Below are 21,095 nucleotides of genomic sequence, written 5' to 3' on the forward strand. Positions count from 1 at the left end.
ACCCTAACCCTATCCTTAACAAAAGCATTTGATTCACGATGTCAATCCTTCGCAGCTCGGTGAGGCACAGTGGTGCATCTCGCCGATCTACCGGCGAGAAGCATTATTTGATGCGCGCGCGACCCAGTAGTGCATCGCGCTACAACAAAAGCATATGCTGAAACCCTAACCCTAACGAGAAATTAGACTAACTTCCTTATACGGTCATATCACGTGATCGAGACAGTTTTTCGCCTATATCTCGTCAGGGGAGAATTTTAACCCTATGTCATGGAGGGTGATTCGGAATCAGCTTCCGAAAATACATCGATTGAAGTTGGTTTCAACTGTCGGGGGCCCTTTTAGAACAATCTCGAAGATCGACTGTAGAGTGATTTAGTACTTGTAGCGCGATGCACTACTGGGTCGCGCGCGCATCAAATAATGCTATGCAGATCGGCGAGATGCGAAGGATTGACATCGTGAATCAAATTTAGTACGCTTGGATATATTTAGTGCATGAAATTTGAAATTGACCATTGTTAATGTCTGGCCTGGCACGCGCTACTTTGTAGCACTTGCCATCGGGCCAAGTGCTAATCGCTCCTACTAAATCGCTCGCCCAAATTTTAAGAAAATTCTTGTGAAAAGGTCCTTTGGGTATGAAATTGATCTGAATCGATGTATTTTTGGACGCTGATTCCGAATCACCCCCATGACATAGGGTAAAAATGCGTCCCTGGAGAGTTATGGGCAAAAACCGTTTTGGTCACGTGACAGGCTAGTAAAACATGAATTCGATTGTTTAGGGCTCGGGTTACGGTTAGGGTTGTAGTAAGGGTTATGGATAGCTTTGGGGTTATGGTTAGGGTTGGGATTAGGGTTTATGTAAAGCCGTTTTGTACGGCTGCAAAACCATAAAAACCAAAGTCACGTGAAATTTTTGGGCGAGCGAATTAGTAAGAGCCAGTGCTAATATTTCTAGAAGAAAGCGGCGCGCGCTATTTCGAAGAAATTTAGACGAGCAACATCCGTCAAGCATGAAAGGAATATTATTATATTATTATATGCAATTCACGGATAATAAGCATTTCTACTTGTTCGAAAAAGTGTGCAAAGCTTTGAAGTTTTTAATAATATAACTTACTAACGCGCGCAAAATTGCAAAACAATTAATTACCATGCATGGCACTTGATTCACGATGTCAATCCTTCGCAGCTCAGCGAGGCCCAGTGGTGCATCTCGCCGATCTACCGAAGTGGTTGCGAGAAGAATTATTTGATGCGCGGCGCGGCCCAGTAGTGCATCGCGCTACAAGCATGGCACCGACGATGTTAATATTGTTCTTGATTTGTGATTGACGATTTCAATCCTTCGCAGCTCGGCACAGAGAGTCGGGACAAAAGAAAATCGCGATTATTTTGCCCAAAAATCGCGATATTTTTAACAGACTATACATTAACATAAGACTATACATAAAATTTGTCGCAAATAATTGATAATGGGGAAAAATCGCGATTCCGCGATTTCCTGTTGTCGCTGGCTCGGCATGGTGCATCTTGTTAGAATCATTAGCGGCCATCTATTTATATTAGGAAGTCCGCCAAAATCGCAGATTATCAAACCACCCCCTGTCCGAATTTTCAAAACCACCCCCTCCCCCGGATGTCCAGCTACTTTTAAGAGAACAAATAAAATTTACTCAAATTCATTTTTCATAAATAATAAAATTCAAAGAGTTAAAATAAAATTCAAAGATTTGAAATAAATGGAACTTTTTTTGCTAAATTGCAAAAATTTTCGGACGTCCGGAGACTGGAGACGCGCGAAGGTTTCCATTGTAGGCATACAATTTAGGAGCGATTTAACAAAAGCCGCAGCCACGCACTTGTGCGTCGCAGACCACATGGCGTGGGGCAGGTGGTCCCCAGTAAATTTAATGTTTATGCTATTTACATTTTTGGTCAATGTTATTTACATTTTTGGTCACATTTTGATGAAAATAATAGAAAACAAATAAGAGAAAAATTAAGTCCATAGAGTTGAGCAATATGACTGTTTAAAGGTTTTGAAGTGCGTTTGGGACAGTGATAATGGATAACAGTATCAAATATATCACATATTATATTATCAATTATGCTGTTGACAAGTTGAATTTCTAATTTTCCTTTCCACACGCGGAGCACGTGGGGCAAATTAAAGAGATGGTTGTCTACAGCTATACTGTATTAATTTAGTATTTTAATGTAAACAAATTATTGTATTAAATATCAAATTGAAAAACTGATGTAATAAACCAAACAAAGCAAGTTAAGTAAAACCGAGAATCTCAGTAACATTTAATGAGAACTACTACACACTATATAGGCTCTTACTACTTTACTAATTTAGCGCACTGTATACGAACGTTTCTGGTATTTATAAATGTCAGGTGTAAATATATTTCATAGATTATATTTATGGTAAATTATGGCCTTCTTAGATTCAACTGGCCACGAAATGTTTCTCAAGTAAACTCACGATTTCAATACCCTGAGATTTCAAGTTCTGGTTCCCCTCCAAACTCACCTGATCCCTAACATGCAATAACACGTTCTTAACAATCTCAGTGCCCACAACTACTCCTTCAGTTTTACAGGAGTTGAAGATAAGAGCGGTCAGTTTCAGCGCCAGGCTTCTCACAGAGGTGTGTTTAGTGTCGTCCACACATCTCAGCACACCCGGTATTGCTGCCTGGTACACACTCCTCCTCAGCTCCTCCGTGGAGTGTTCTTGGCTCGTGTCCAATGTTTGCAGCACGTGTTGAAGCGAGCACAGCATTGTTATCTGTATCTTCCACGTGCAGATCCTCATGTTCCCAGCCAGGAACTCGCACAGCTCCACAATCTTATCGGACTTGTTTTGGCAGACCCTCCATCCCACGCCCAACAGTAACACAGCTGACTCCTGAGGAAGGCTCTGTATGGTGAAGGTCTCCGTCTTCTTCCTCTTCTCCTTCTTCTCCTCCCCCTCCTCCTCCTCATCCTCTGGGAGAGGTATCAAGTAAGCAGAGCATATTTCCCACACCTCCTTCCAACAGTCAGTCACCTCCACCCCTAACAACACGTCCCCCAGAGACCGCATCACCTGACTCACGTACTCGCTGTCCTTCTTCCTGCACTCCCTCAGGAACACTGACACCACTTTCTCTTCCTCCACCCCCAGATCCGAGACTTTGCTCCGTTTAGGGGAGGTAAGAGTCTTGGCCAGAGCAGACAAGATGGCTGATTTACCGGGGAATGTTCTGGCAGCAGTAGCAGCGAGCAGCAGGTCCACATTAGGAGGGATCTGTAGAGGAGGATAACTGGGACCCAGGACGGTAGCTACAGTTCCCAGAGTATCAGCAGCTTGTATCCTGTTAGTCCAGCTGGTGGACTGTAGTGAGAGGGAACAAAGAGAGGAGATATCAGAGAGGTAGAGGAGGATAACAGACTGATCACTGACTCCTAGCTCCAACCAAACCATCTCCCACTGTGCTCTCTCCGTCTCCTCCTTACTGTGCTTACCAAACAGTGTTATCGGCACTACAGCACTGTGCACTGTTCTCAAAACGTCCGGAGCAGTGTTCGTTATCTTGTTCATCACCATGGCAACCAGCTGTCTTACAGTGTCATCTTTCTCCAGATACCAGCCACGGAGCTTATCCAATACGTTATCTACTGTACTGGGCTTAGCGTACCTGAAGTTTTGCGGATAAAATACTCAGGAGTAACAACAACAAGTTGCAAAGCTGTGACGATATTCCAGATTAAAAGAAGATCAGAATCCCCACTTACTGAATTATATAATAAATCATAAATCAAATCAAAATATAATGACACAAACATCATCACACATCATCAAAAATATATCTACTAAAGTTTTAAAAATATCTTAAATCTATTGGCCTAAACAACCAAGATAATATATAAACAAAAGCTCTAAGAAACAGATAGTAAACAAAGTAAACATTTCTGTCCCCTAATCTTTCTCAAACAAAAGTCATGCAATTTGCATACTTCTCCATTTAACTCTATTCTGAGCAATTAACGTTAAATAGTTCAAATCACATAAATTATTTAACGATAATTTTCGGACACTAAGGTCGTGTAGAATCAGTGAGAAAAGGTTTGACTGCGGTCTTCCACGCCGCCCTTGAAGCTGTAAGGTGTTGACAGCAAAAACAAGCGACGAATAGGCAGGGCCATCTGTAGGCCCACGCAGTACATGTCCGAGCATCCTCCACCGACTACGAGCCACTTTAGCTGACAATGGTTCGCTATTGCAGCGTTTATACAAGTTCTTGTTGGAGATGATGTGAGGGTATTTGTAATTCAAAATTGATCGCAGATGACGTCTGTGAGCGATATCTAGTTTTTCCAATACTGATTTAGGGGCAGCCCAGCAAGATGAATTGTACATTAAAACGGATACTACCAGAGCCTCATACAACAGAAGCCTCTTACTCAGAGGGATCTTATGGTTCCAAGCTTTCTTGTATTTGTTAAACGCGGCATATCCCAGACATATCCTTCTAGAGATGTCCTCCTTACTACAAAGCATGGAGCCAAGCGTGATACTCTTTCTCCAGAGCTCGTTCCCTGCAATTGGCTTACCCTGATCGTCTTTAGCTCCCTTTTCAGCTAAGTACACATGAGTGAAATCAGTTTTGTCTTCGTTAACGAAGAGATTCCAATCTTTAAGGACTTCTGTTGCAATAGGCAACAGCTCCCTCAGATTGTCTTCATCTTCATCATTGAAGTCGATATCATCAGCATACTCACTGTCAAGTGGAAGACCAATATCGGTGATAGGTGGGTTAGGCCTATTCGTTGCAGTTTCAAGCCTGTTACGGAGGTCACGCAAGGCACCTGCTAAGACAAGTGTGAACAAGCATCCAGACAGACAGTCACCTTGGAATGCACCGAGAAAACTCTGGAATTCAGCAGACAGTGTACCGTTGATGTTGACTTTGAGCTTGGTGTTGGAAAGCAAAAGTCTTACCAAACGGACTTCGTCATCATCACAGCCACACTCAACAAGAAGATCGAGGATGGTAGATCGTCGTATAGTGTCAAAGGCACTAGACATGTCGATCCCCATGCGATGGTATTCCCACCTCTTCCTCTGGACAACTGATAACATCACACGCTGGCACCATACAATGTCAGCACATGATCTACCCTGCTTGTAAGCACATTGCCATGGACCAGTGAAGGCATTGACTTTATTCTCAATTCTCTTCAAGGTTGCCATTGAAAGAATCTTTCTAACAGCATTTGAGAGAGTGAGGGGTCGTAGATTCTTCACTGGACCAATGGGCTTATTTGGCTTCTGTAAGGGGGTAATGTTTGCCTGTCCAATGGGGTCAAGGTAGGAATTGGTCTCGAAGCTTCTATTGATAATGTCTGCAAAACGTCTGTGTACTAATCCAGTGGAATACTTGAGAAGCTCATTAGGAATCCCATCAGGGCCGTTAGCTCGACCATTTTTGAGACTTCTAGCAGCTGATCCGATTTCTTCACTAGTGAATGGCTTTACTAGTGGGCGAGGAGGTCCTACAAAAGGTTCTAAAGGTGCTTCATCACGAGTAAGTTGTTGCTCAAGGTACTTAGCAACTACGGCAGCTTTACCAGTGTCTGTTGCAATATTGCACCCTTGTTCATCATGAACACCAATACTAGAAGGGGCTTTACTTTTAGGTAAGTTCAGGGTTCGAACAGCTTCAAACATTTTCTTACTATCTGTTGTTGAACTGATGGTATTACAGATAGCATCAGCAGCAGCTGATCGTATGTTAGAAAGTCTCTGTTTGATCTGATTGGTGAGGCAGTTAATAGATGATCTAAGCGAGGTTCTGTCTAAAGACTGGTTATCATTAAGCTGCTGTCTCAACAAGTAACGCTGGCTAGATAAGTTTTTCACCTCATCATCGTCGCTGCGATTACGTTTCCTGTGTCTGATGACACCAATTGACGATTTTGCAGCATCCTTTATGGACTCAAGTAAGCCATTCAAGTCTGAATTTGGATCCAGAGCAGAAACAGTGTTACTTAAGTTATCATCTAAGGATTGACGATATTTCACCTGAATGGTGGGGTTCGAGGTGAGTTCAGAGGTGTTGAACTTTAAGGATGACTTGGAGTGGCGTTTATAGCAAAGACAGATGTCCTTAAAATCTACTCTAGTGACAACAAATCTGTGATCAGAGTATGTCAAGGTGCCTGCATAAGATCTAGAATCTTGTAGCATTGGCTTCGACCTACTTCGACACAGGATGAAATCGATCTGAGAATAGACCGGGATCGTCTTTTTACTATTTCGCCCGGCACTCCAGTCCTTCCTCCAGCCAGTGTAGGTGGTCGTATGTCGGGCAGGATGATGAAAACCAGTGTTGGAGGCAAAGAGGTCAAATTCTGATAACAAGTCTAACAAGTTTTCTCCCATATCATTGCGCAAACCCATACCATGTTTACCCATGAAACGACCAAAACCAAAGTCCTTATCTGAAGCAGTCATTTTTCCCAACTTTGAATTAAAATCTCCCAAAACAAATATCTCAACATTAGCAGGGACATTTAGAGCGTCCCTAACTTGGCCGTAAAAATTAATCAACAGTTGTTGATCATTTTCTGCAAGTTTCTTGTGTGGCCCATATACATTGACCACCCTACATTTGATAAATTTTCCAGATTTTGTAGGGAGTTCTAGGTCCAAAAAGCTTACTCGATCACTGATACTGTTCCAGCATACCACATAGTCAATAAATCGGGGACTGATAACAAAACCGAGTCCATAGTGCCGGCCATTTTTCTGCTCAAACAATAATAGTTTGTATCCGTTGCTAAGACTGCAAGAATCCGGTTTTACAACCTTAGTCTCCTGAATAGCGCAGATATCTATGCCGTACCGTAGACAATCGGTACCCAGTTGCTCCCGTTTGCTGTGGATGTCGTCTGGATCATCACAAGAACCGAGGCCACGTATGTTAAAGGTTGCGAAGCTGATGAGGAGTGTAGCAAACAGGGATCGTCCTGCAGCTGAGGTAAACATTACGGAGGGCGATGTTGTCGTCTCTCCGCCGCTGGCGTTACCCATACGGTCCATCTGATGGTAAAATGAATCTAATTTACATACTTTCCACTACTATATAAGTTAATAAAGCGTTTCTTAGCAACATGAGGATGACACACAAGATATTCATTGTGCTTCTCTTTATTAGTAGCATAATTTAATCCCTCAATCTTTCCTAATAATTCGTCCAAAACATACCGAAAATGAATATCATTTACAGATCCGGTTAAAATAGTCTCTTTTTTGAAAGCCTCTAATCTTATTTTAAAACTTAACACAGTCCCACAATTCTTGACATCCGAGGGGAGTTTGTTCCAATATGGTCTCACCCTCTCCGGAAGAAAAGAACTGTGGACTTTCTTCATTTTACTGCTACTTTTACTGCATCTACTGTTTGATACCACATTAAGACCAGATCTGCTCATACTGAACAAACCAGCTCCGTAATTGGCCAAACCACTTATCATTTTAAAAGATTCAATGAGGTCCCCACGTATTCGCCGCTCTGCCAGCGTTGTCAAATTGAGGATTTCCAGTCGACGACTGTATGGAAGAGTACCCACCTCGTCAATCAGACGGGTAAACCGCCTCTGGACGCTCTCCAGCTCCAAGATGATCCCCCAACTTCCATGAGCCGCAACTGGACTCCACAATTGAACACAATACTCTAAATGGGGTCTTATTAAAGCTTTGTAAATGGATATCATCACAGATTTTTCCCTGATAATCAGATTTCTAACAATCCAACATATCATTCTGTTGGCTTTAGATATTGAAGCCTTAATCTGTTCATTCCAAAGCAGAGAGTTATGGGTTATAACTCCCAAGTCTTTTTCCTGTACAGATTCTGCCAATGTAACTCCATTAAGAGAATAACTTGATCTTGGGTTATCGTTAACATCTAAATGCATTACTGAACACTTAGTAGGATTAAACTTTAAAAGCCATTTACTCTCCCACATCTCTAGTTCGTTCAGATCATTAGCTATAGTTTCATGCTCGGAGGCATTAGCTATAAGCTTAAGATCATCAGCAAATATTTTAACTTTACTTTTAATGTTATCTGGTAAATCATTAATAAATAACACAAATAGTAATGGTCCAAGGACTGATCCCTGGGGAACTCCTGACCATACAATCTTCCACTCTGAAGTTTCACCTTCTACACACACTCTCATATTTCTATTTGAGATAAAATCTGTAATTACATCTAGAACTTTACCAGTTATCCCTAGACTCTCTAGCTTGTTAATCAAGCGATAATGGGGAACAGAATCGAAAGCTTTACTAAAATCAAAATAAAATAAGTCCACAGGAGCACCTTCATCTATTAAATTAAGTATAGTGTCGAAAGTCTCCAAAAGATTTGACAAACAAGATTTTCCTTTATATAATAATAATATAAAATACAGATAATATTATTACTAATAATAACCGTATCAGTAGAAAGTAAGTAGTGTTTAAAAGATACAGATAATATTATTATTAATAATAACCGTATCAGTAGAAAGTAAGTAGTGTTTAAAATACAGATAATATTATTATTAATAATAACCGTATCAGTAGAAAGTAAGTAGTGTTATTAATAATAACCGTATCAGTAGAAAGTAAGTAGTGTTATTAATAATAACCGTATCAGTAGAAAGTAAGTAGTGTTTAAAATACAGATAATATTATTATTAATAATAACCGTATCAGTAGAAAGTAAGTAGTGTTATTAATAATAACCGTATCAGTAGAAAGTAAGTAGTGTTATTAATAATAACCGTATCAGTAGAAAGTAAGTAGTGTTATTAATAATAACCGTATCAGTAGAAAGTAAGTAGTGTTTAAAATACAGATAATATTATTACTAATAATAACCGTATCAGTAGAAAGTAAGTAGTGTTTAAAAGATACAGATAATATTATTATTAATAATAACCGTATCAGTAGAAAGTAAGTAGTGTTTAAAATACAGATAATATTATTATTAATAATAACCGTATCAGTAGAAAGTAAGTAGTGTTATTAATAATAACCGTATCAGTAGAAAGTAAGTAGTGTTATTAATAATAACCGTATCAGTAGAAAGTAAGTAGTGTTTAAAATACAGATAATATTATTATTAATAATAACCGTATCAGTAGAAAGTAAGTAGTGTTATTAATAATAACCGTATCAGTAGAAAGTAAGTAGTGTTATTAATAATAACCGTATCAGTAGAAAGTAAGTAGTGTTTAAAATACAGATAATATTATTATTAATAATAACCGTATCAGTAGAAAGTAAGTAGTGTTATTAATAATAACCGTATCAGTAGAAAGTAAGTAGTGTTATTAATAATAACCGTATCAGTAGAAAGTAAGTAGTGTTTAAAATACAGATAATATTATTATTAATAATAACCGTATCAGTAGAAAGTAAGTAGTGTTATTAATAATAACCGTATCAGTAGAAAGTAAGTAGTGTTATTAATAATAACCGTATCAGTAGAAAGTAAGTAGTGTTATTAATAATAACCGTATCAGTAGAAAGTAAGTAGTGTTTAAAATACAGATAATATTATTATTAATAATAACCGTATCAGTAGAAAGTAAGTAGTGTTTAAAATACAGATAATATTATTATTAATAATAACCGTATCAGTAGAAAGTAAGTAGTGTTATTAATAATAACCGTATCAGTAGAAAGTAAGTAGTGTTATTAATAATAACCGTATCAGTAGAAAGTAAGTAGTGTTTAAAATACAGATAATATTATTATTAATAATAACCGTATCAGTAGAAAGTAAGTAGTGTTATTAATAATAACCGTATCAGTAGAAAGTAAGTAGTGTTTAAAAGATATTATTATTAATAATAACCGTATCAGTAGAAAGTAAGTAGTGTTTAAAAGATATTATTATTAATAATAACCGTATCAGTAGAAAGTAAGTAGTGTTTAAAAGATTCCCGCCTCCTGATGTACTCACCTAATAAGAACAGCGACAGTAGCAGCACATTTATCTCTGACGGCAGGACTTCTGTCCAGCAAAACAGTAAACATCGCCCCCATCAGCTTGCCAACCCACTTAGTCAGGTCCTGTAGTCAATGTTCAAGTTAAGCTGGATTTTAGTTTTAAAACTCAGAAATTTGACTGTTTGCTCCGTATTAAAGTTGATCATCATGTTGGAAAGAAGGGATCTTGACAATAATTAAACTTGCACGAGATGCACTACTACTTACTATCAAATAATGCTTCTCTATTCTCTGATGATAAGCATTATTTGATGCGCGGCGCTACCCAGTAGTGCCTGATGCAGCCCAGCAGTGCGCGGCCCAGTTGTGCGCGGCCCAGTAGTGCATGGCCCATTAGTGCGCGGCGCTACCCAGTAGTGCCTGATGCAGCCCAGTAGCCCGCGGCACGGCCCACTAGTGCATGGCCCAGTAGTGATGCCGCTACTGACCTGTTGTTTGTAGACAGCTAGGAGGGACACAGTATGGAGTAATGTTATTCTGGGAGTGAGCCCGACAGTGCTCTTAGCGAGGGAGGACACAGTGGGGACCAGTATTTCCAGTTGTGAATCGTCAGCACACCTTATACATTTATCTATAACAGCGACTAGGGGCGAGCTGATCGCTAATGCTGCACGTGCAGCTTCCAGCTTATCTTTATCCTCCGTACTCCCCGACACCTGAAAACGTGTAACTATACAGAATACCTTTGCTAAAAACTGAACATGAAAGATTCTGTTACTAAATACTATAATTATGTTATGTTACTATCGTATAATATAGTAAAGTAGTTATAAGTATATAATATAATAATACAATAGACTACTTACCATAGTGGTTACTTGACCAAAAGCTTTGGGTTCAATGTTTGCAGAGGCAGCAATAAACGCGGGTATGATCACATGTACATGAGGGGAGAGCAGTTTTCCTGCATTCTCACTTATCTTCATTACAGTTACTATGGCAATTGTCTGCAATTCTACCAAAGAGGAGGTGATCCCGTTGTCAAGTAGAATAGGAAGGATGGTGGATATTGCACGTGCACCGCGCGCACCGTGCTCAATTTTACACACAGACACGCTAGCTTTACTCAGTACCTCTGCAAATAGTTAGTGTGTATTGTGTCAGTGTAACTGTCAGCAAAACATTTATAAGCGAGCTAAAGTGGAAGGTAAAATTGTTCTCTGTTGTCAGGCAGTGGCGTAACGTTACCATGGTTACTGTTGCCAGGGCTGGGGTTACCTGCAGTTTTAGCGGCACTCTTTCTGACGCTATCTTTGATATCGTCCATTAGTTTTAGAACAAGAAGCCAGAACTCTGGCATCTCAGATAATATCACATCATCGTGTGTTCTGGTTCTTACTAAGTCACCTGCAAAGGAAGAAGTTACCATGGTTACATAATGAGAGGGAATCCTTTAGACGCCACCCTGTGACGTAGCCTCGATGGAAGTAGTGCTCTAATAAAGTAATATTACCTAGAGCATTAGAACAAGATTCTCTAGTTCTCCACATGCGACTGTGAATATTAGTCTTCAGATCTGCTATTATCTCTTTCAGGTACTTGTCTACTGTCTCCTTTGGTTTAGACACCATTACACTCCAGATATTACTCATCGACTGCTGCACTTTCAGATTGGGGTCGTACTGGTACCTGGTATAAGATAACTGATAGTTGCTAATTAACCTTATAGTTAATAAGTAACTTATAGTTGCTAAGTAACTTTATAGTTGCTAAGTAACTTTATAGTTGCTAAGTAACCTTATAGTTGCTAATTAACCTTATAGTTAATAAGTAACTTATAGTTGCTAAGTAACTTTATAGTTGCTAAGTAACTTTATAGTTGCTAAGTAACCTTATAGTTGCTAAGTAACCTTATAGTTACTAAGTAACTTTATAGTTGCTAAGTAACCTTATAGTTGCTCAGTATCGTATAGTTGCTAAGTAACCTAATAGTTGCTAAGTAACCTGTATATCCTAGGTATGATATTAGCGAGATAAGGTTCCAACTCCTTCCCAGCACACTTCACCAGGTTTCCCACTCCAAACGCCGCTCCAATTCTATCACTCCATATACTGCTGTGATTAGACAGGTGCATAAACTGGAGGGAGTCACGTGTTAGGGGAGTCACGTGTTAGGGGAGTCACGTGTTAGGAGAGTCACGTGTTAGGGGAGTCACGTGTTAAGGGAGTCACGTGTTAAGGGAGTCACGTGTTAAGAAAGTCACGTGTTAAGGGAGTCACGCGTTAGGGGAGTCACGTGTTAGGGGAGTCACGTGTTAGGAGAGTCACGTGTTAAGAAAGTCACGTGTTAAGGGAGTCACGTGTTAAGGGAGTCACGCGTTAGGGGAGTCACGTGTTAGGGGAGTCACGCGTTAGGGGAGTCACGTGTTAGGGGAGTCACGTGTTAGGGGAGTCACGTGTTAAGGGAGTCACGTGTTAGGAGTCACGTGTTAAGGGAGTCACGTGTTAGGAGAGTCACGTGTTAGGAGAGTCACGTGTTAGGAGAGTCACGTGTTAAGGGAGTCACGTGTTAAGGGAGTCACGTGTTAAGGGAGTCACGTGTTAAGGGAGTCACGTGTTAGGGGAGCCACGTGTTAGGGGAATTTTGTTTAAATGAATTTTATCCAATTCAATATTTAAACTTGGTGCCAGAAACATTAAATTCTGCAACAGCAGGAACTTTAATAAGTTAATAGCCCAAAACATCTGTCTAGTAGCTAAACTTTATACTTTTATAGGTTCTTAGGAACTAACCTAGTATATCATCTCTGGTTGTCATAGGAACTAACCTGGTATATCTTCTCGTGTTGTCATAGGAACTAACCTGGTATATCATCTCTTGTTGTCATAGGAACTAACCTGGTATATCATCTCTGGTTGTCATAGGAACTAACCTAGTATATCATCTCTTGTTGTCATAGGAACTAACCTAGTATATCATCTCTGGTTGTCATAGGAACTAACCTAGTATATCATCTCTGGTTGTCATAGGAACTAACCTGGTATATCATCTCGTGTTGTCATAGGAACTAACCTGGTATATCATCTCTTGTTGTCATAGGAACTAACCTGGTATATCATCTCTGGTTGTCATAGGAACTAACCTAGTATATCATCTCTTGTTGTCATAGGAACTAACCTAGTATATCATCTCTGGTTGTCATAGGAACTAACCTGGTATATCATCTCTGGTTGTCATAGGAACTAACCTAGTATATCATCTCGTGTTGTCATAGGAACTAACCTGGTATATCATCTCTGGTTGTCATAGGAACTAACCTGGTATATCATCTCTGGTTGTCATAGGAACTAACCTAGTATATCATCTCTTGTTGTCATAGGAACTAACCTAGTATATCATCTTTGGTTGTCATAGGAACTAACCTGGTATATCATCTCTGGTTGTCATATGAACTAACCTAGTATATCATCTCTGGTTGTCATAGGAACTAACCTGGTATATCTTCTCGTGTTGTCATAGGAACTAACCTGGTATATCATCTCTTGTTGTCATAGGAACTAACCTGGTATATCATCTCTGGTTGTCATAGGAACTAACCTGGTATATCATCTCTGGTTGTCATAGGAACTAACCTAGTATATCATCTCTTGTTGTCATAGGAACTAACCTAGTATATCATCTTTGGTTGTCATAGGAACTAACCTGGTATATCATCTCTGGTTGTCATAGGAACTAACCTAGTATATCATCTCTGGTTGTCATAGGAACTAACCTGGTATATCTTCTCGTGTTGTCATAGGAACTAACCTGGTATATCATCTCTTGTTGTCATAGGAACTAACCTGGTATATCATCTCTGGTTGTCATAGGAACTAACCTGGTATATCATCTCGTGTTGTCATAGGAACTAACCTGGTATATCATCTCTTGTTGTCATAGGAACTCAATGAAACGAAAAGTTTTCAATGAAACGAAAAGTTTTATTTTACATTCCTTTAATCATAAATAAAATAAGAGCTTAAACCACGAATTAGTTAGCTAGAAGTAAACTTGAGGAAATATTTTTGGTGATTGTATATAATTATTTAAAAAACTTTATTTGGTTGTTAGTATTTTAATTATGGTAAGTGGTTGAATTTAGTGAGACAAGGTCAGTTTCTCTATCATCTTAGAAAAATTTCTACTTTACAGTAGGCAATGCTGAGTGGCAGGAATGAGGGACCAAAACGCTTGGGGCTAACAATGGCCCATTTACAAACCACTTCAGACATGGCAATGATGTCATTTATGCTTAATTCGTCTGAAACTGACCCTACTGCACTTGTAACATTCTATAAAAATCTCTTCTAAAATAGGTATAAAAATGCATAACACAAAACACACAAACAAAATGTTTATAATCCTTTTATAATAAATTTCTATAGAACTTTTAAATTTCTATAAAACTAATAAACCTATGTATATATTCATTTTGCACCCAGAGCAAGATGTGATCACAGAGGTAGTTTCGATATTATGTTCATGACAAGGTATGGGGCTGCTGCAAGTTATATTTTGCTAAGATATTACCGCTTTTTCAAGCTTAAGTAATCTAGGCAAGGTCAATTTTAAAGTTTTTGAATTTTGTCGAACGCTGTTTAAGGCTAAGTTCCAGTCATTTGGTTCTCCTTCCTTTTGAGTGTGAGTGATGGTGATTCTTATGGATGATTTGAGGTGATTGGGCTTATAACAGGTGAATGTAGTTAGCATGAGATTTTGTCGTACTGTATTCCATATTGTCCCTGCTCTGTATATGTAGCTGTCTGATGGTTTAGGTGTGAGAATGAGGGTCTCTTTGCCAAGTCTGCCAGATGTTTCAAAGAGGGAGTATAGTGATATAGGGGTTCTATATTTCAAGACCTTGAAGATGTCATTAATACAATGGTAGAAGTACAGATTATGCACATTCATGATTTCATGAGTGTTGAAGAGGGGTTTTGTATGCTCCTTTCTGTAGAATTCCTTGCCCAAGATTTGCTCCCCGTAGGGTCTGCATCGTGCACTAGTTTTAAATTTATCCAAGTATGCTTCTTTATCTCCAAACATTATGCGGGCACACATTTTCTGTGCTTTGAACAGAGGTTCAAGTTTTTTGTTAGATGCCCCTCCCCAGACAGTTATACCATATGCAAGATAGCTTTCAAATAGAGTATATATAACCTGGTATATCATCTCTGGTTGTCATAGGAACTAACCTGGTATATCATCTCGTGTTGTCATAGGAACTAACCTGGTAAATCATCTCTGGTTGTCATAGGAACTAACCTAGTATATCATCTCTTGTTGTCATAGGAACTAACCTAGTATATCATCTCTGGTTGTCATAGGAACTAACCTGGTATATCATCTCTGGTTGTCATAGGAACTAACCTGGTATATCATCTCTGGTTGTCATAGGAACTAACCTGGTATATCATCTCTTGTTGTCATAGGAACTAACCTGGTATATCATCTCTGGTTGCCCCATGTCACTGGCCAGGGAACACAGCTCCTTGTAAGTTGTCAGATTACCTCCCCCTAGAGAACTTGGTAGTTTTCCAAGATCCTCAGTGGAGAATATCTTGGTATCCTGAATATATTACACATACATTACAGTGAGAATATCTTGGTGTCTTGAATATATTACACATACATTACAGTGAGAATATCTTGGTGTCTTGAATATATTACACATACATTACAGTGAGAATATCTTGGTATCCTGAATATATTATACATACATTACAGTGAGAATATATTCACACCTTAATTAAATGCGTAAAACTTAGTAATACAGATTGTGTTATACTAGCTAATTATTTGTTGTTCTTCCTCAGGCACAAGTAAGTATGGGTAACTACAAGTAAGTATAGGTAACTACAAGTAATTATAGGTAACTACAAGTAAAGTTCAAGGATTATCTCGAGTTCGGCTGCTTAAAATTGGCCCAAAATCTCACCGATTATCCGTGTCCTGGCCATACAGCGATGTGAAAAGTTTGAAGAAAGTGGGACTTTTGAGTCTCGAGATATGCGCCTTTGTGACCCCCAAAATTGCCCCTTTGGATAAGGTTTCCTGTGTTTGCAAGAATATCTTGAGTTCGGCTGCTTAAAATTGGCCGAAAATTTCACCGATTATCCGTCTTCTGGCCATACAAATGTGTGAAAAGTTTGAGTAAAGTGCGATTTGTAAGTCTCGAGATATGGGCCTGCGATATTGGCCTGAGATAGGGTTTTCGGGTTTTCAAGGGATATCTCGAGTTCGGCTGCTTAAAATTTGCCCAAAATTTAACCGATTATCCGTCTCTTGGCCATACAACTGCGTGAAAAGTTTGAAGAAAGTGTGATCTTTAAGTCTCGAGATATGGGCCTGCGATACTGGCCTGGGATAGGGTTTTTCGGGTTTTCAAGGGATATCTCAAGTTCGGCTGCTTAAAATTTGCCCAAAATCTCACCGATTATCCGTGTCCTGGCCATACATCGATGTGAAAAGTTTGAAAGTAGCTTACAAGCCGTTGTATAACAAGAACGGCCCACTTACAGTCCACAACCTTGTACAAAACACATGTCTATTAGAACTGTTCAAAATTGCTCAGACAGATTACAATCTCCAATCTCATCCTATCTTCTACTCCACAGATCACCATCACAAAGACGTTCAGACCAGTTATCACCCGAACCCATCCTCCTCTTTCATTTATCCAATCAACAAAAAAGTGGACGACCAGTCGAAAAATTGAACAGTTGATAAGCTTTACTAACGTTAACGACTTAGTTAAAAGTAACACTGAAAACGAGAGCTACTCAAGATTACAGTCAAGTTTACGAGAATTAGACAAGGACAGACGAACAATAAAATGTCGTATCAATTAACACTTTATAAGAAATGATTGTACAGAGCACTTGTTCCCCTTCTCTAAGCGACTATACCGTGTGATTTTACTGAACCAGACTTGAGGTTTCTCAGTTCTCCTAATCTCTTGGTAGTATAACTATGGTAACTAGTAGTGTAACTACGGTAACTAGTAGTGTAACTATGGTAACTAGTATAAATATAGCCTCTTATCTACTGTCCCCTGTGATAAGGTAAATCAGCTTCTGCACCTAGTTTAAACCACAAACAACACTATTGTTTTTAGCAAATACCTTTAATATCACATAATGCCAGCCTAATCGTCCCAATGACCTACATGTGCAGTCTTTAAAGCTTGAATAATATGCATTATTATACGTTGCCATTAGGTGGCACAACTCTCTTAGCTGGCTTCGTATTGCCGGCAACTGTTCACATAACTCAGTGATATTATTACTGCTGTCTAGTTGCAATAGCGTGTGTTCTTACTCACATGTTAGTCAAGTATAACTACTACTCTTTATTTATTTTATAATTGAAAGATTGATTACTTTTTTGAATATCAGAAACTAAGATTTTTGAAGATTTTTGACCGGTTTTCTGCACACATATATGAGTATGATTTTTAAAAAGCATTTTTTGTTGCAAACTCCATTTGTACCCTGCACCATAAGTAATTCATTCGTTTGATCTTTTGTTCATGTACACGGGAGCCTAGCCTCGGGGCTACAACCACGTGACTACCACGTGGGCTACAATGTTAACCACGTGTGAGCTAACTCCCAGGGTACATCATGCTGTGATTTTACAAATTACCCGCCAAAGTCATTCCAACTTTACAAGGGACCGTCAGGACTCAGGCCCATTAATCGTATAATGAAGCAGTCCCTGATAAAGTAGCTGACATAAATTGTAAATTGTTCAGACTATAATAATGTCATTTGTTAGATTGCTTGCTAAAATGGTCCTTTGACAAAGTTCCTCAAGCGAAGTAGTCAGACAATGAATGATTGGAACATACCACGTGACTAGTGAAGCCCACTCATTCTGCCGAGAAAATGATTGACAATTATACCCTCTAATGGGAGAGAGGCTGCACGGTAGTTCTCGTGGGTTTAATAGTGAGAGAGATGCTTTATAAGGATCAGTTATTTGGGCTCCGCCTCAACAGAATTACTAGTTGGGTGACAAATGTTGGGATGAATATTAAAATTAAAACTACAAGAAAGTTCAACTTTGATAGTTCAATCATTTATCATGACCACTCAGACCAGACTAAAAATATTTTATTGCGAACCTAATAGTCTTCGCTGACGTTTTGTTTTTTAACGATACTGAAAACTAAAGTAAAAATCTTAAAGTTATAAATAAAACTATTTTTGTAGAATAACTAAAACGAAAGATATGTAACCCGGTATAGTGTCTTTAACATTGTCAGTGCAGTTGAGACCTGCGAGTTTGCCGTGAGTCATACATTTTTATCTGCTTCTTATTTGAACCGAATTTTTACAACAAATATCTTGTGATGATTTTAAAAAACCATTCTCAACTTTAAAATGGTAATTATAATTAAACACCCCATAATTATCCTGTTATCAGCCTTTGCGTTTGGTCTTGAGATTAATGAATTACAGTCATTAAGGCTCAAAAGAACTTAAGGCCGGAAAATTTGACCTTTCCTAAATGGAAGCTAATTTCTGCCGCACGTTTTTGCAGAATCATCAAACTTTCAGCCAATATAACTCGAGTTTATAAAAACGTGTTAGATTTTGAATTTATTACGTTGTCACCATGAATTGAAGTTCTTACTTTATTTGATCCAGTGTGCTGAGCGTGAAAATTCAATATTTGGCTAAATTACATGGAATGAGGAAGGATTTAGCCTTTAGGTCACATAGCAATAAGAGAACAGTAAAACTTTACATCCCAAAACTCAAAGTAAAAGGCCGATTTGTTAAATTCAAATTAGCGTTATCTCTGATATCTTATTTTAAAGATACTCGTGATGGTGTTATTTGGCGTCAGCACCTTGCAGCTTACCACCAAATTCAAACCCATGAGCAAATTAATACACCATCGTCCTAATCTCTCAAAATAACATATCAGAGATAAAACTAATTTCAAATGAACTTTAAATTTGAAGTTAATATTGGAAGGCATAGAAAACTTTGATAAAACTCTATTTTTGCTTTTTTTAACTTGATTAAATACCTTGGCTGCTGAAAATTTGCCTGACAAGCATTTCATATCAAACGTTTTGTTTCTTCAGACAACCCAGTATATTCTATATATGCTGCATATTTTCAGATAAACTGGTATATATTCTGGGTCGACACTAGGCCTGGCCATGAACAACTCCATTATTGTGTTGGGATGGAACATAACGGTAACCATGGTAACGGAGACTTTCCTGCTTTCCAAGCAATCAACGGCGCTTTGAGTTTAAACGTGAGTTATAAAATATTTCCTTGTGTTTGAGTAATGTTATAAAATATTGCCTTGTGTTTTAGCAATGTTATAAAGCATTTTCTTGTGTTTAGTTTTGTCATAAAACATTTCCATGCGTTTGAATAATGTTATAAAACATTTCCTTGTGTTTGAGAAATGTTATAAAACACTTCATTGTGTTTGACTATTGTGATCAATATCCATCATGTGAAAACGGCCGAGTGAAGGTTCGTGTTTATTTGTAGTTTCAGACTGTCACTTTTATAACTCCCTAGCACCCAGAGGAGGCCACAAACCGAGTGAAGGCTCGTGTTTATTTGACTGTCACTTTTCTAACTCCCTAGAACCCAGAGGAGGCCACAAACCGAGAGGAGGACGACCTGCTCTGTCAGTTTATAGCTCTCCGACTGATCCACATAGCAGCACAGATAGACAGAAACCTGGAGAGGAGAGCGAGAAGGGAGCGGGCAGATACCAGGGGTAATGTGCTGGGGAGCCTGGTCTCGGCACTGGGGTGGGTCCTGGAGGTGGTCTTCAGATACTAGTGGTCTCTACTGCTGGAGGTAACATTTCACTAATCCTTGTTTTCATGTGTGTCAGGTGTGTGCGGGTTGTAACTCAGAATCAGATGACTTTGGTTACTATGGATACTAACATTTGTTTAGATAACCCAAGGGGCTGAAAAACGTTAACAAACTTAGTAACTTCCACAATGATTCCTAAAAAGAAGACATTATTTGAACTTTCGTTTGATTTTTATAATAACATAATTCTAATGACAAACAAACTCCATTTCTTTGTTACTGTGATTACAAATTCCATTTCTCTTCATTCACGACAACATTTTAATTCAATCAATCATAAGATCTTAGCGGTTAGTATACTTAAAGTATTAAAAATGCACTTCTCAGAATTATTATTTTACCGTAAACTGGACATATTCTCATGATCGTTTATTTGATGTACTATTTACAAATTACATATACCACGATTGGCTACATTATTTTTGGTCAGCCTTTTTTCTTTTAATAATCACGACCGTGACTCGGTAACTAATTTTTGGTTATTACAATTTACAATTTTACAGTTCCTTAATTTTCTTAGGAACTCAGTATTTAATTTAAGAGATGCATTTCGAGCAGGAAAATTAATCTATTGTACAATGATTCCGTATCGGAACGATCAAAACTAAATTATTTCGTTAATACTTTGGTAATGAATTCAGAAAATTTTATGAATGTATGAAAATTTTTAAGGGTGTGGGTTGTGATAAATTAAATTTGTTTAACATTGAATTAAATTGAAGAATGCTAGTGATTGATTATTTTTCAGTTTTTTCATCGTACTGGTACACATGTTGTATTATATATATGGTACTAATGACGTGATATTTGTAGAACAAGCATGCTACCGATCTTGTTGAAATTGGTTCATAGAAATCTGGTAGCAATTGCATACTTGTAAGTTGTAACATGCTTGTAACTGCCCAAATAACTTTAAATCATTTCCATAAATTCTCTACATATCACGTCATTGTAATTGATAGTTCAAAATCCTATGATAAGTCAACAATAGTATACACAATAAAATAGAAAACAATATACAATATTGATACTCCATCGATCCAAAGAATCAAAGCATTTTAGTTTTATATTTTCCGGCCCTATCAGTTTTCAAAACTTGCAAACACTTTGGCAAAATAATAAATGAAATTAATAGGCCTCAATCACTATCAACCTTTTATTCTCAAATTCCTTCTAATCT

The 21,095-nt window shown here is 38.3% G+C and overlaps 1 protein-coding gene and 1 long non-coding RNA gene across 2 annotated transcripts; one reads left to right on the plus strand and one right to left on the minus strand.

Moving 5' to 3' along the window:
* Positions 1-1,696: 1,696 nt before the first annotated feature.
* LOC134817260 (proteasome adapter and scaffold protein ECM29-like) lies at positions 1,697-15,809 on the minus strand. Its single transcript, XM_063826400.1, has 8 exons — positions 15,493-15,809; positions 12,017-12,150; positions 11,526-11,701; positions 11,291-11,419; positions 10,879-11,147; positions 10,501-10,728; positions 10,026-10,135; positions 1,697-3,698 (listed from the first exon to the last, which is right to left on the minus strand). Exons 1-8 carry the CDS (start codon positions 15,517-15,519, stop codon positions 2,465-2,467), a joined length of 2,307 nt encoding a protein of 768 aa, XP_063682470.1. The 5' UTR covers positions 15,520-15,809; the 3' UTR covers positions 1,697-2,464.
* Positions 15,810-17,349: 1,540 nt separating this feature from the next.
* On the plus strand, positions 17,350-20,091 carry LOC134816275 (uncharacterized). The gene is made up of 3 exons (XR_010160393.1): positions 17,350-17,378; positions 19,191-19,331; positions 19,676-20,091. It is a non-coding gene; the product is annotated as an uncharacterized LOC134816275 (long non-coding RNA).
* Positions 20,092-21,095: the final 1,004 nt, after the last annotated feature.

Source organism: Bolinopsis microptera, chromosome 6 (assembly GCF_026151205.1).
Source record: "Bolinopsis microptera isolate Bmic1 chromosome 6, MBARI_Bmic_1.0, whole genome shotgun sequence".
NCBI lineage: Eukaryota > Metazoa > Ctenophora > Tentaculata > Lobata > Bolinopsidae > Bolinopsis > Bolinopsis microptera.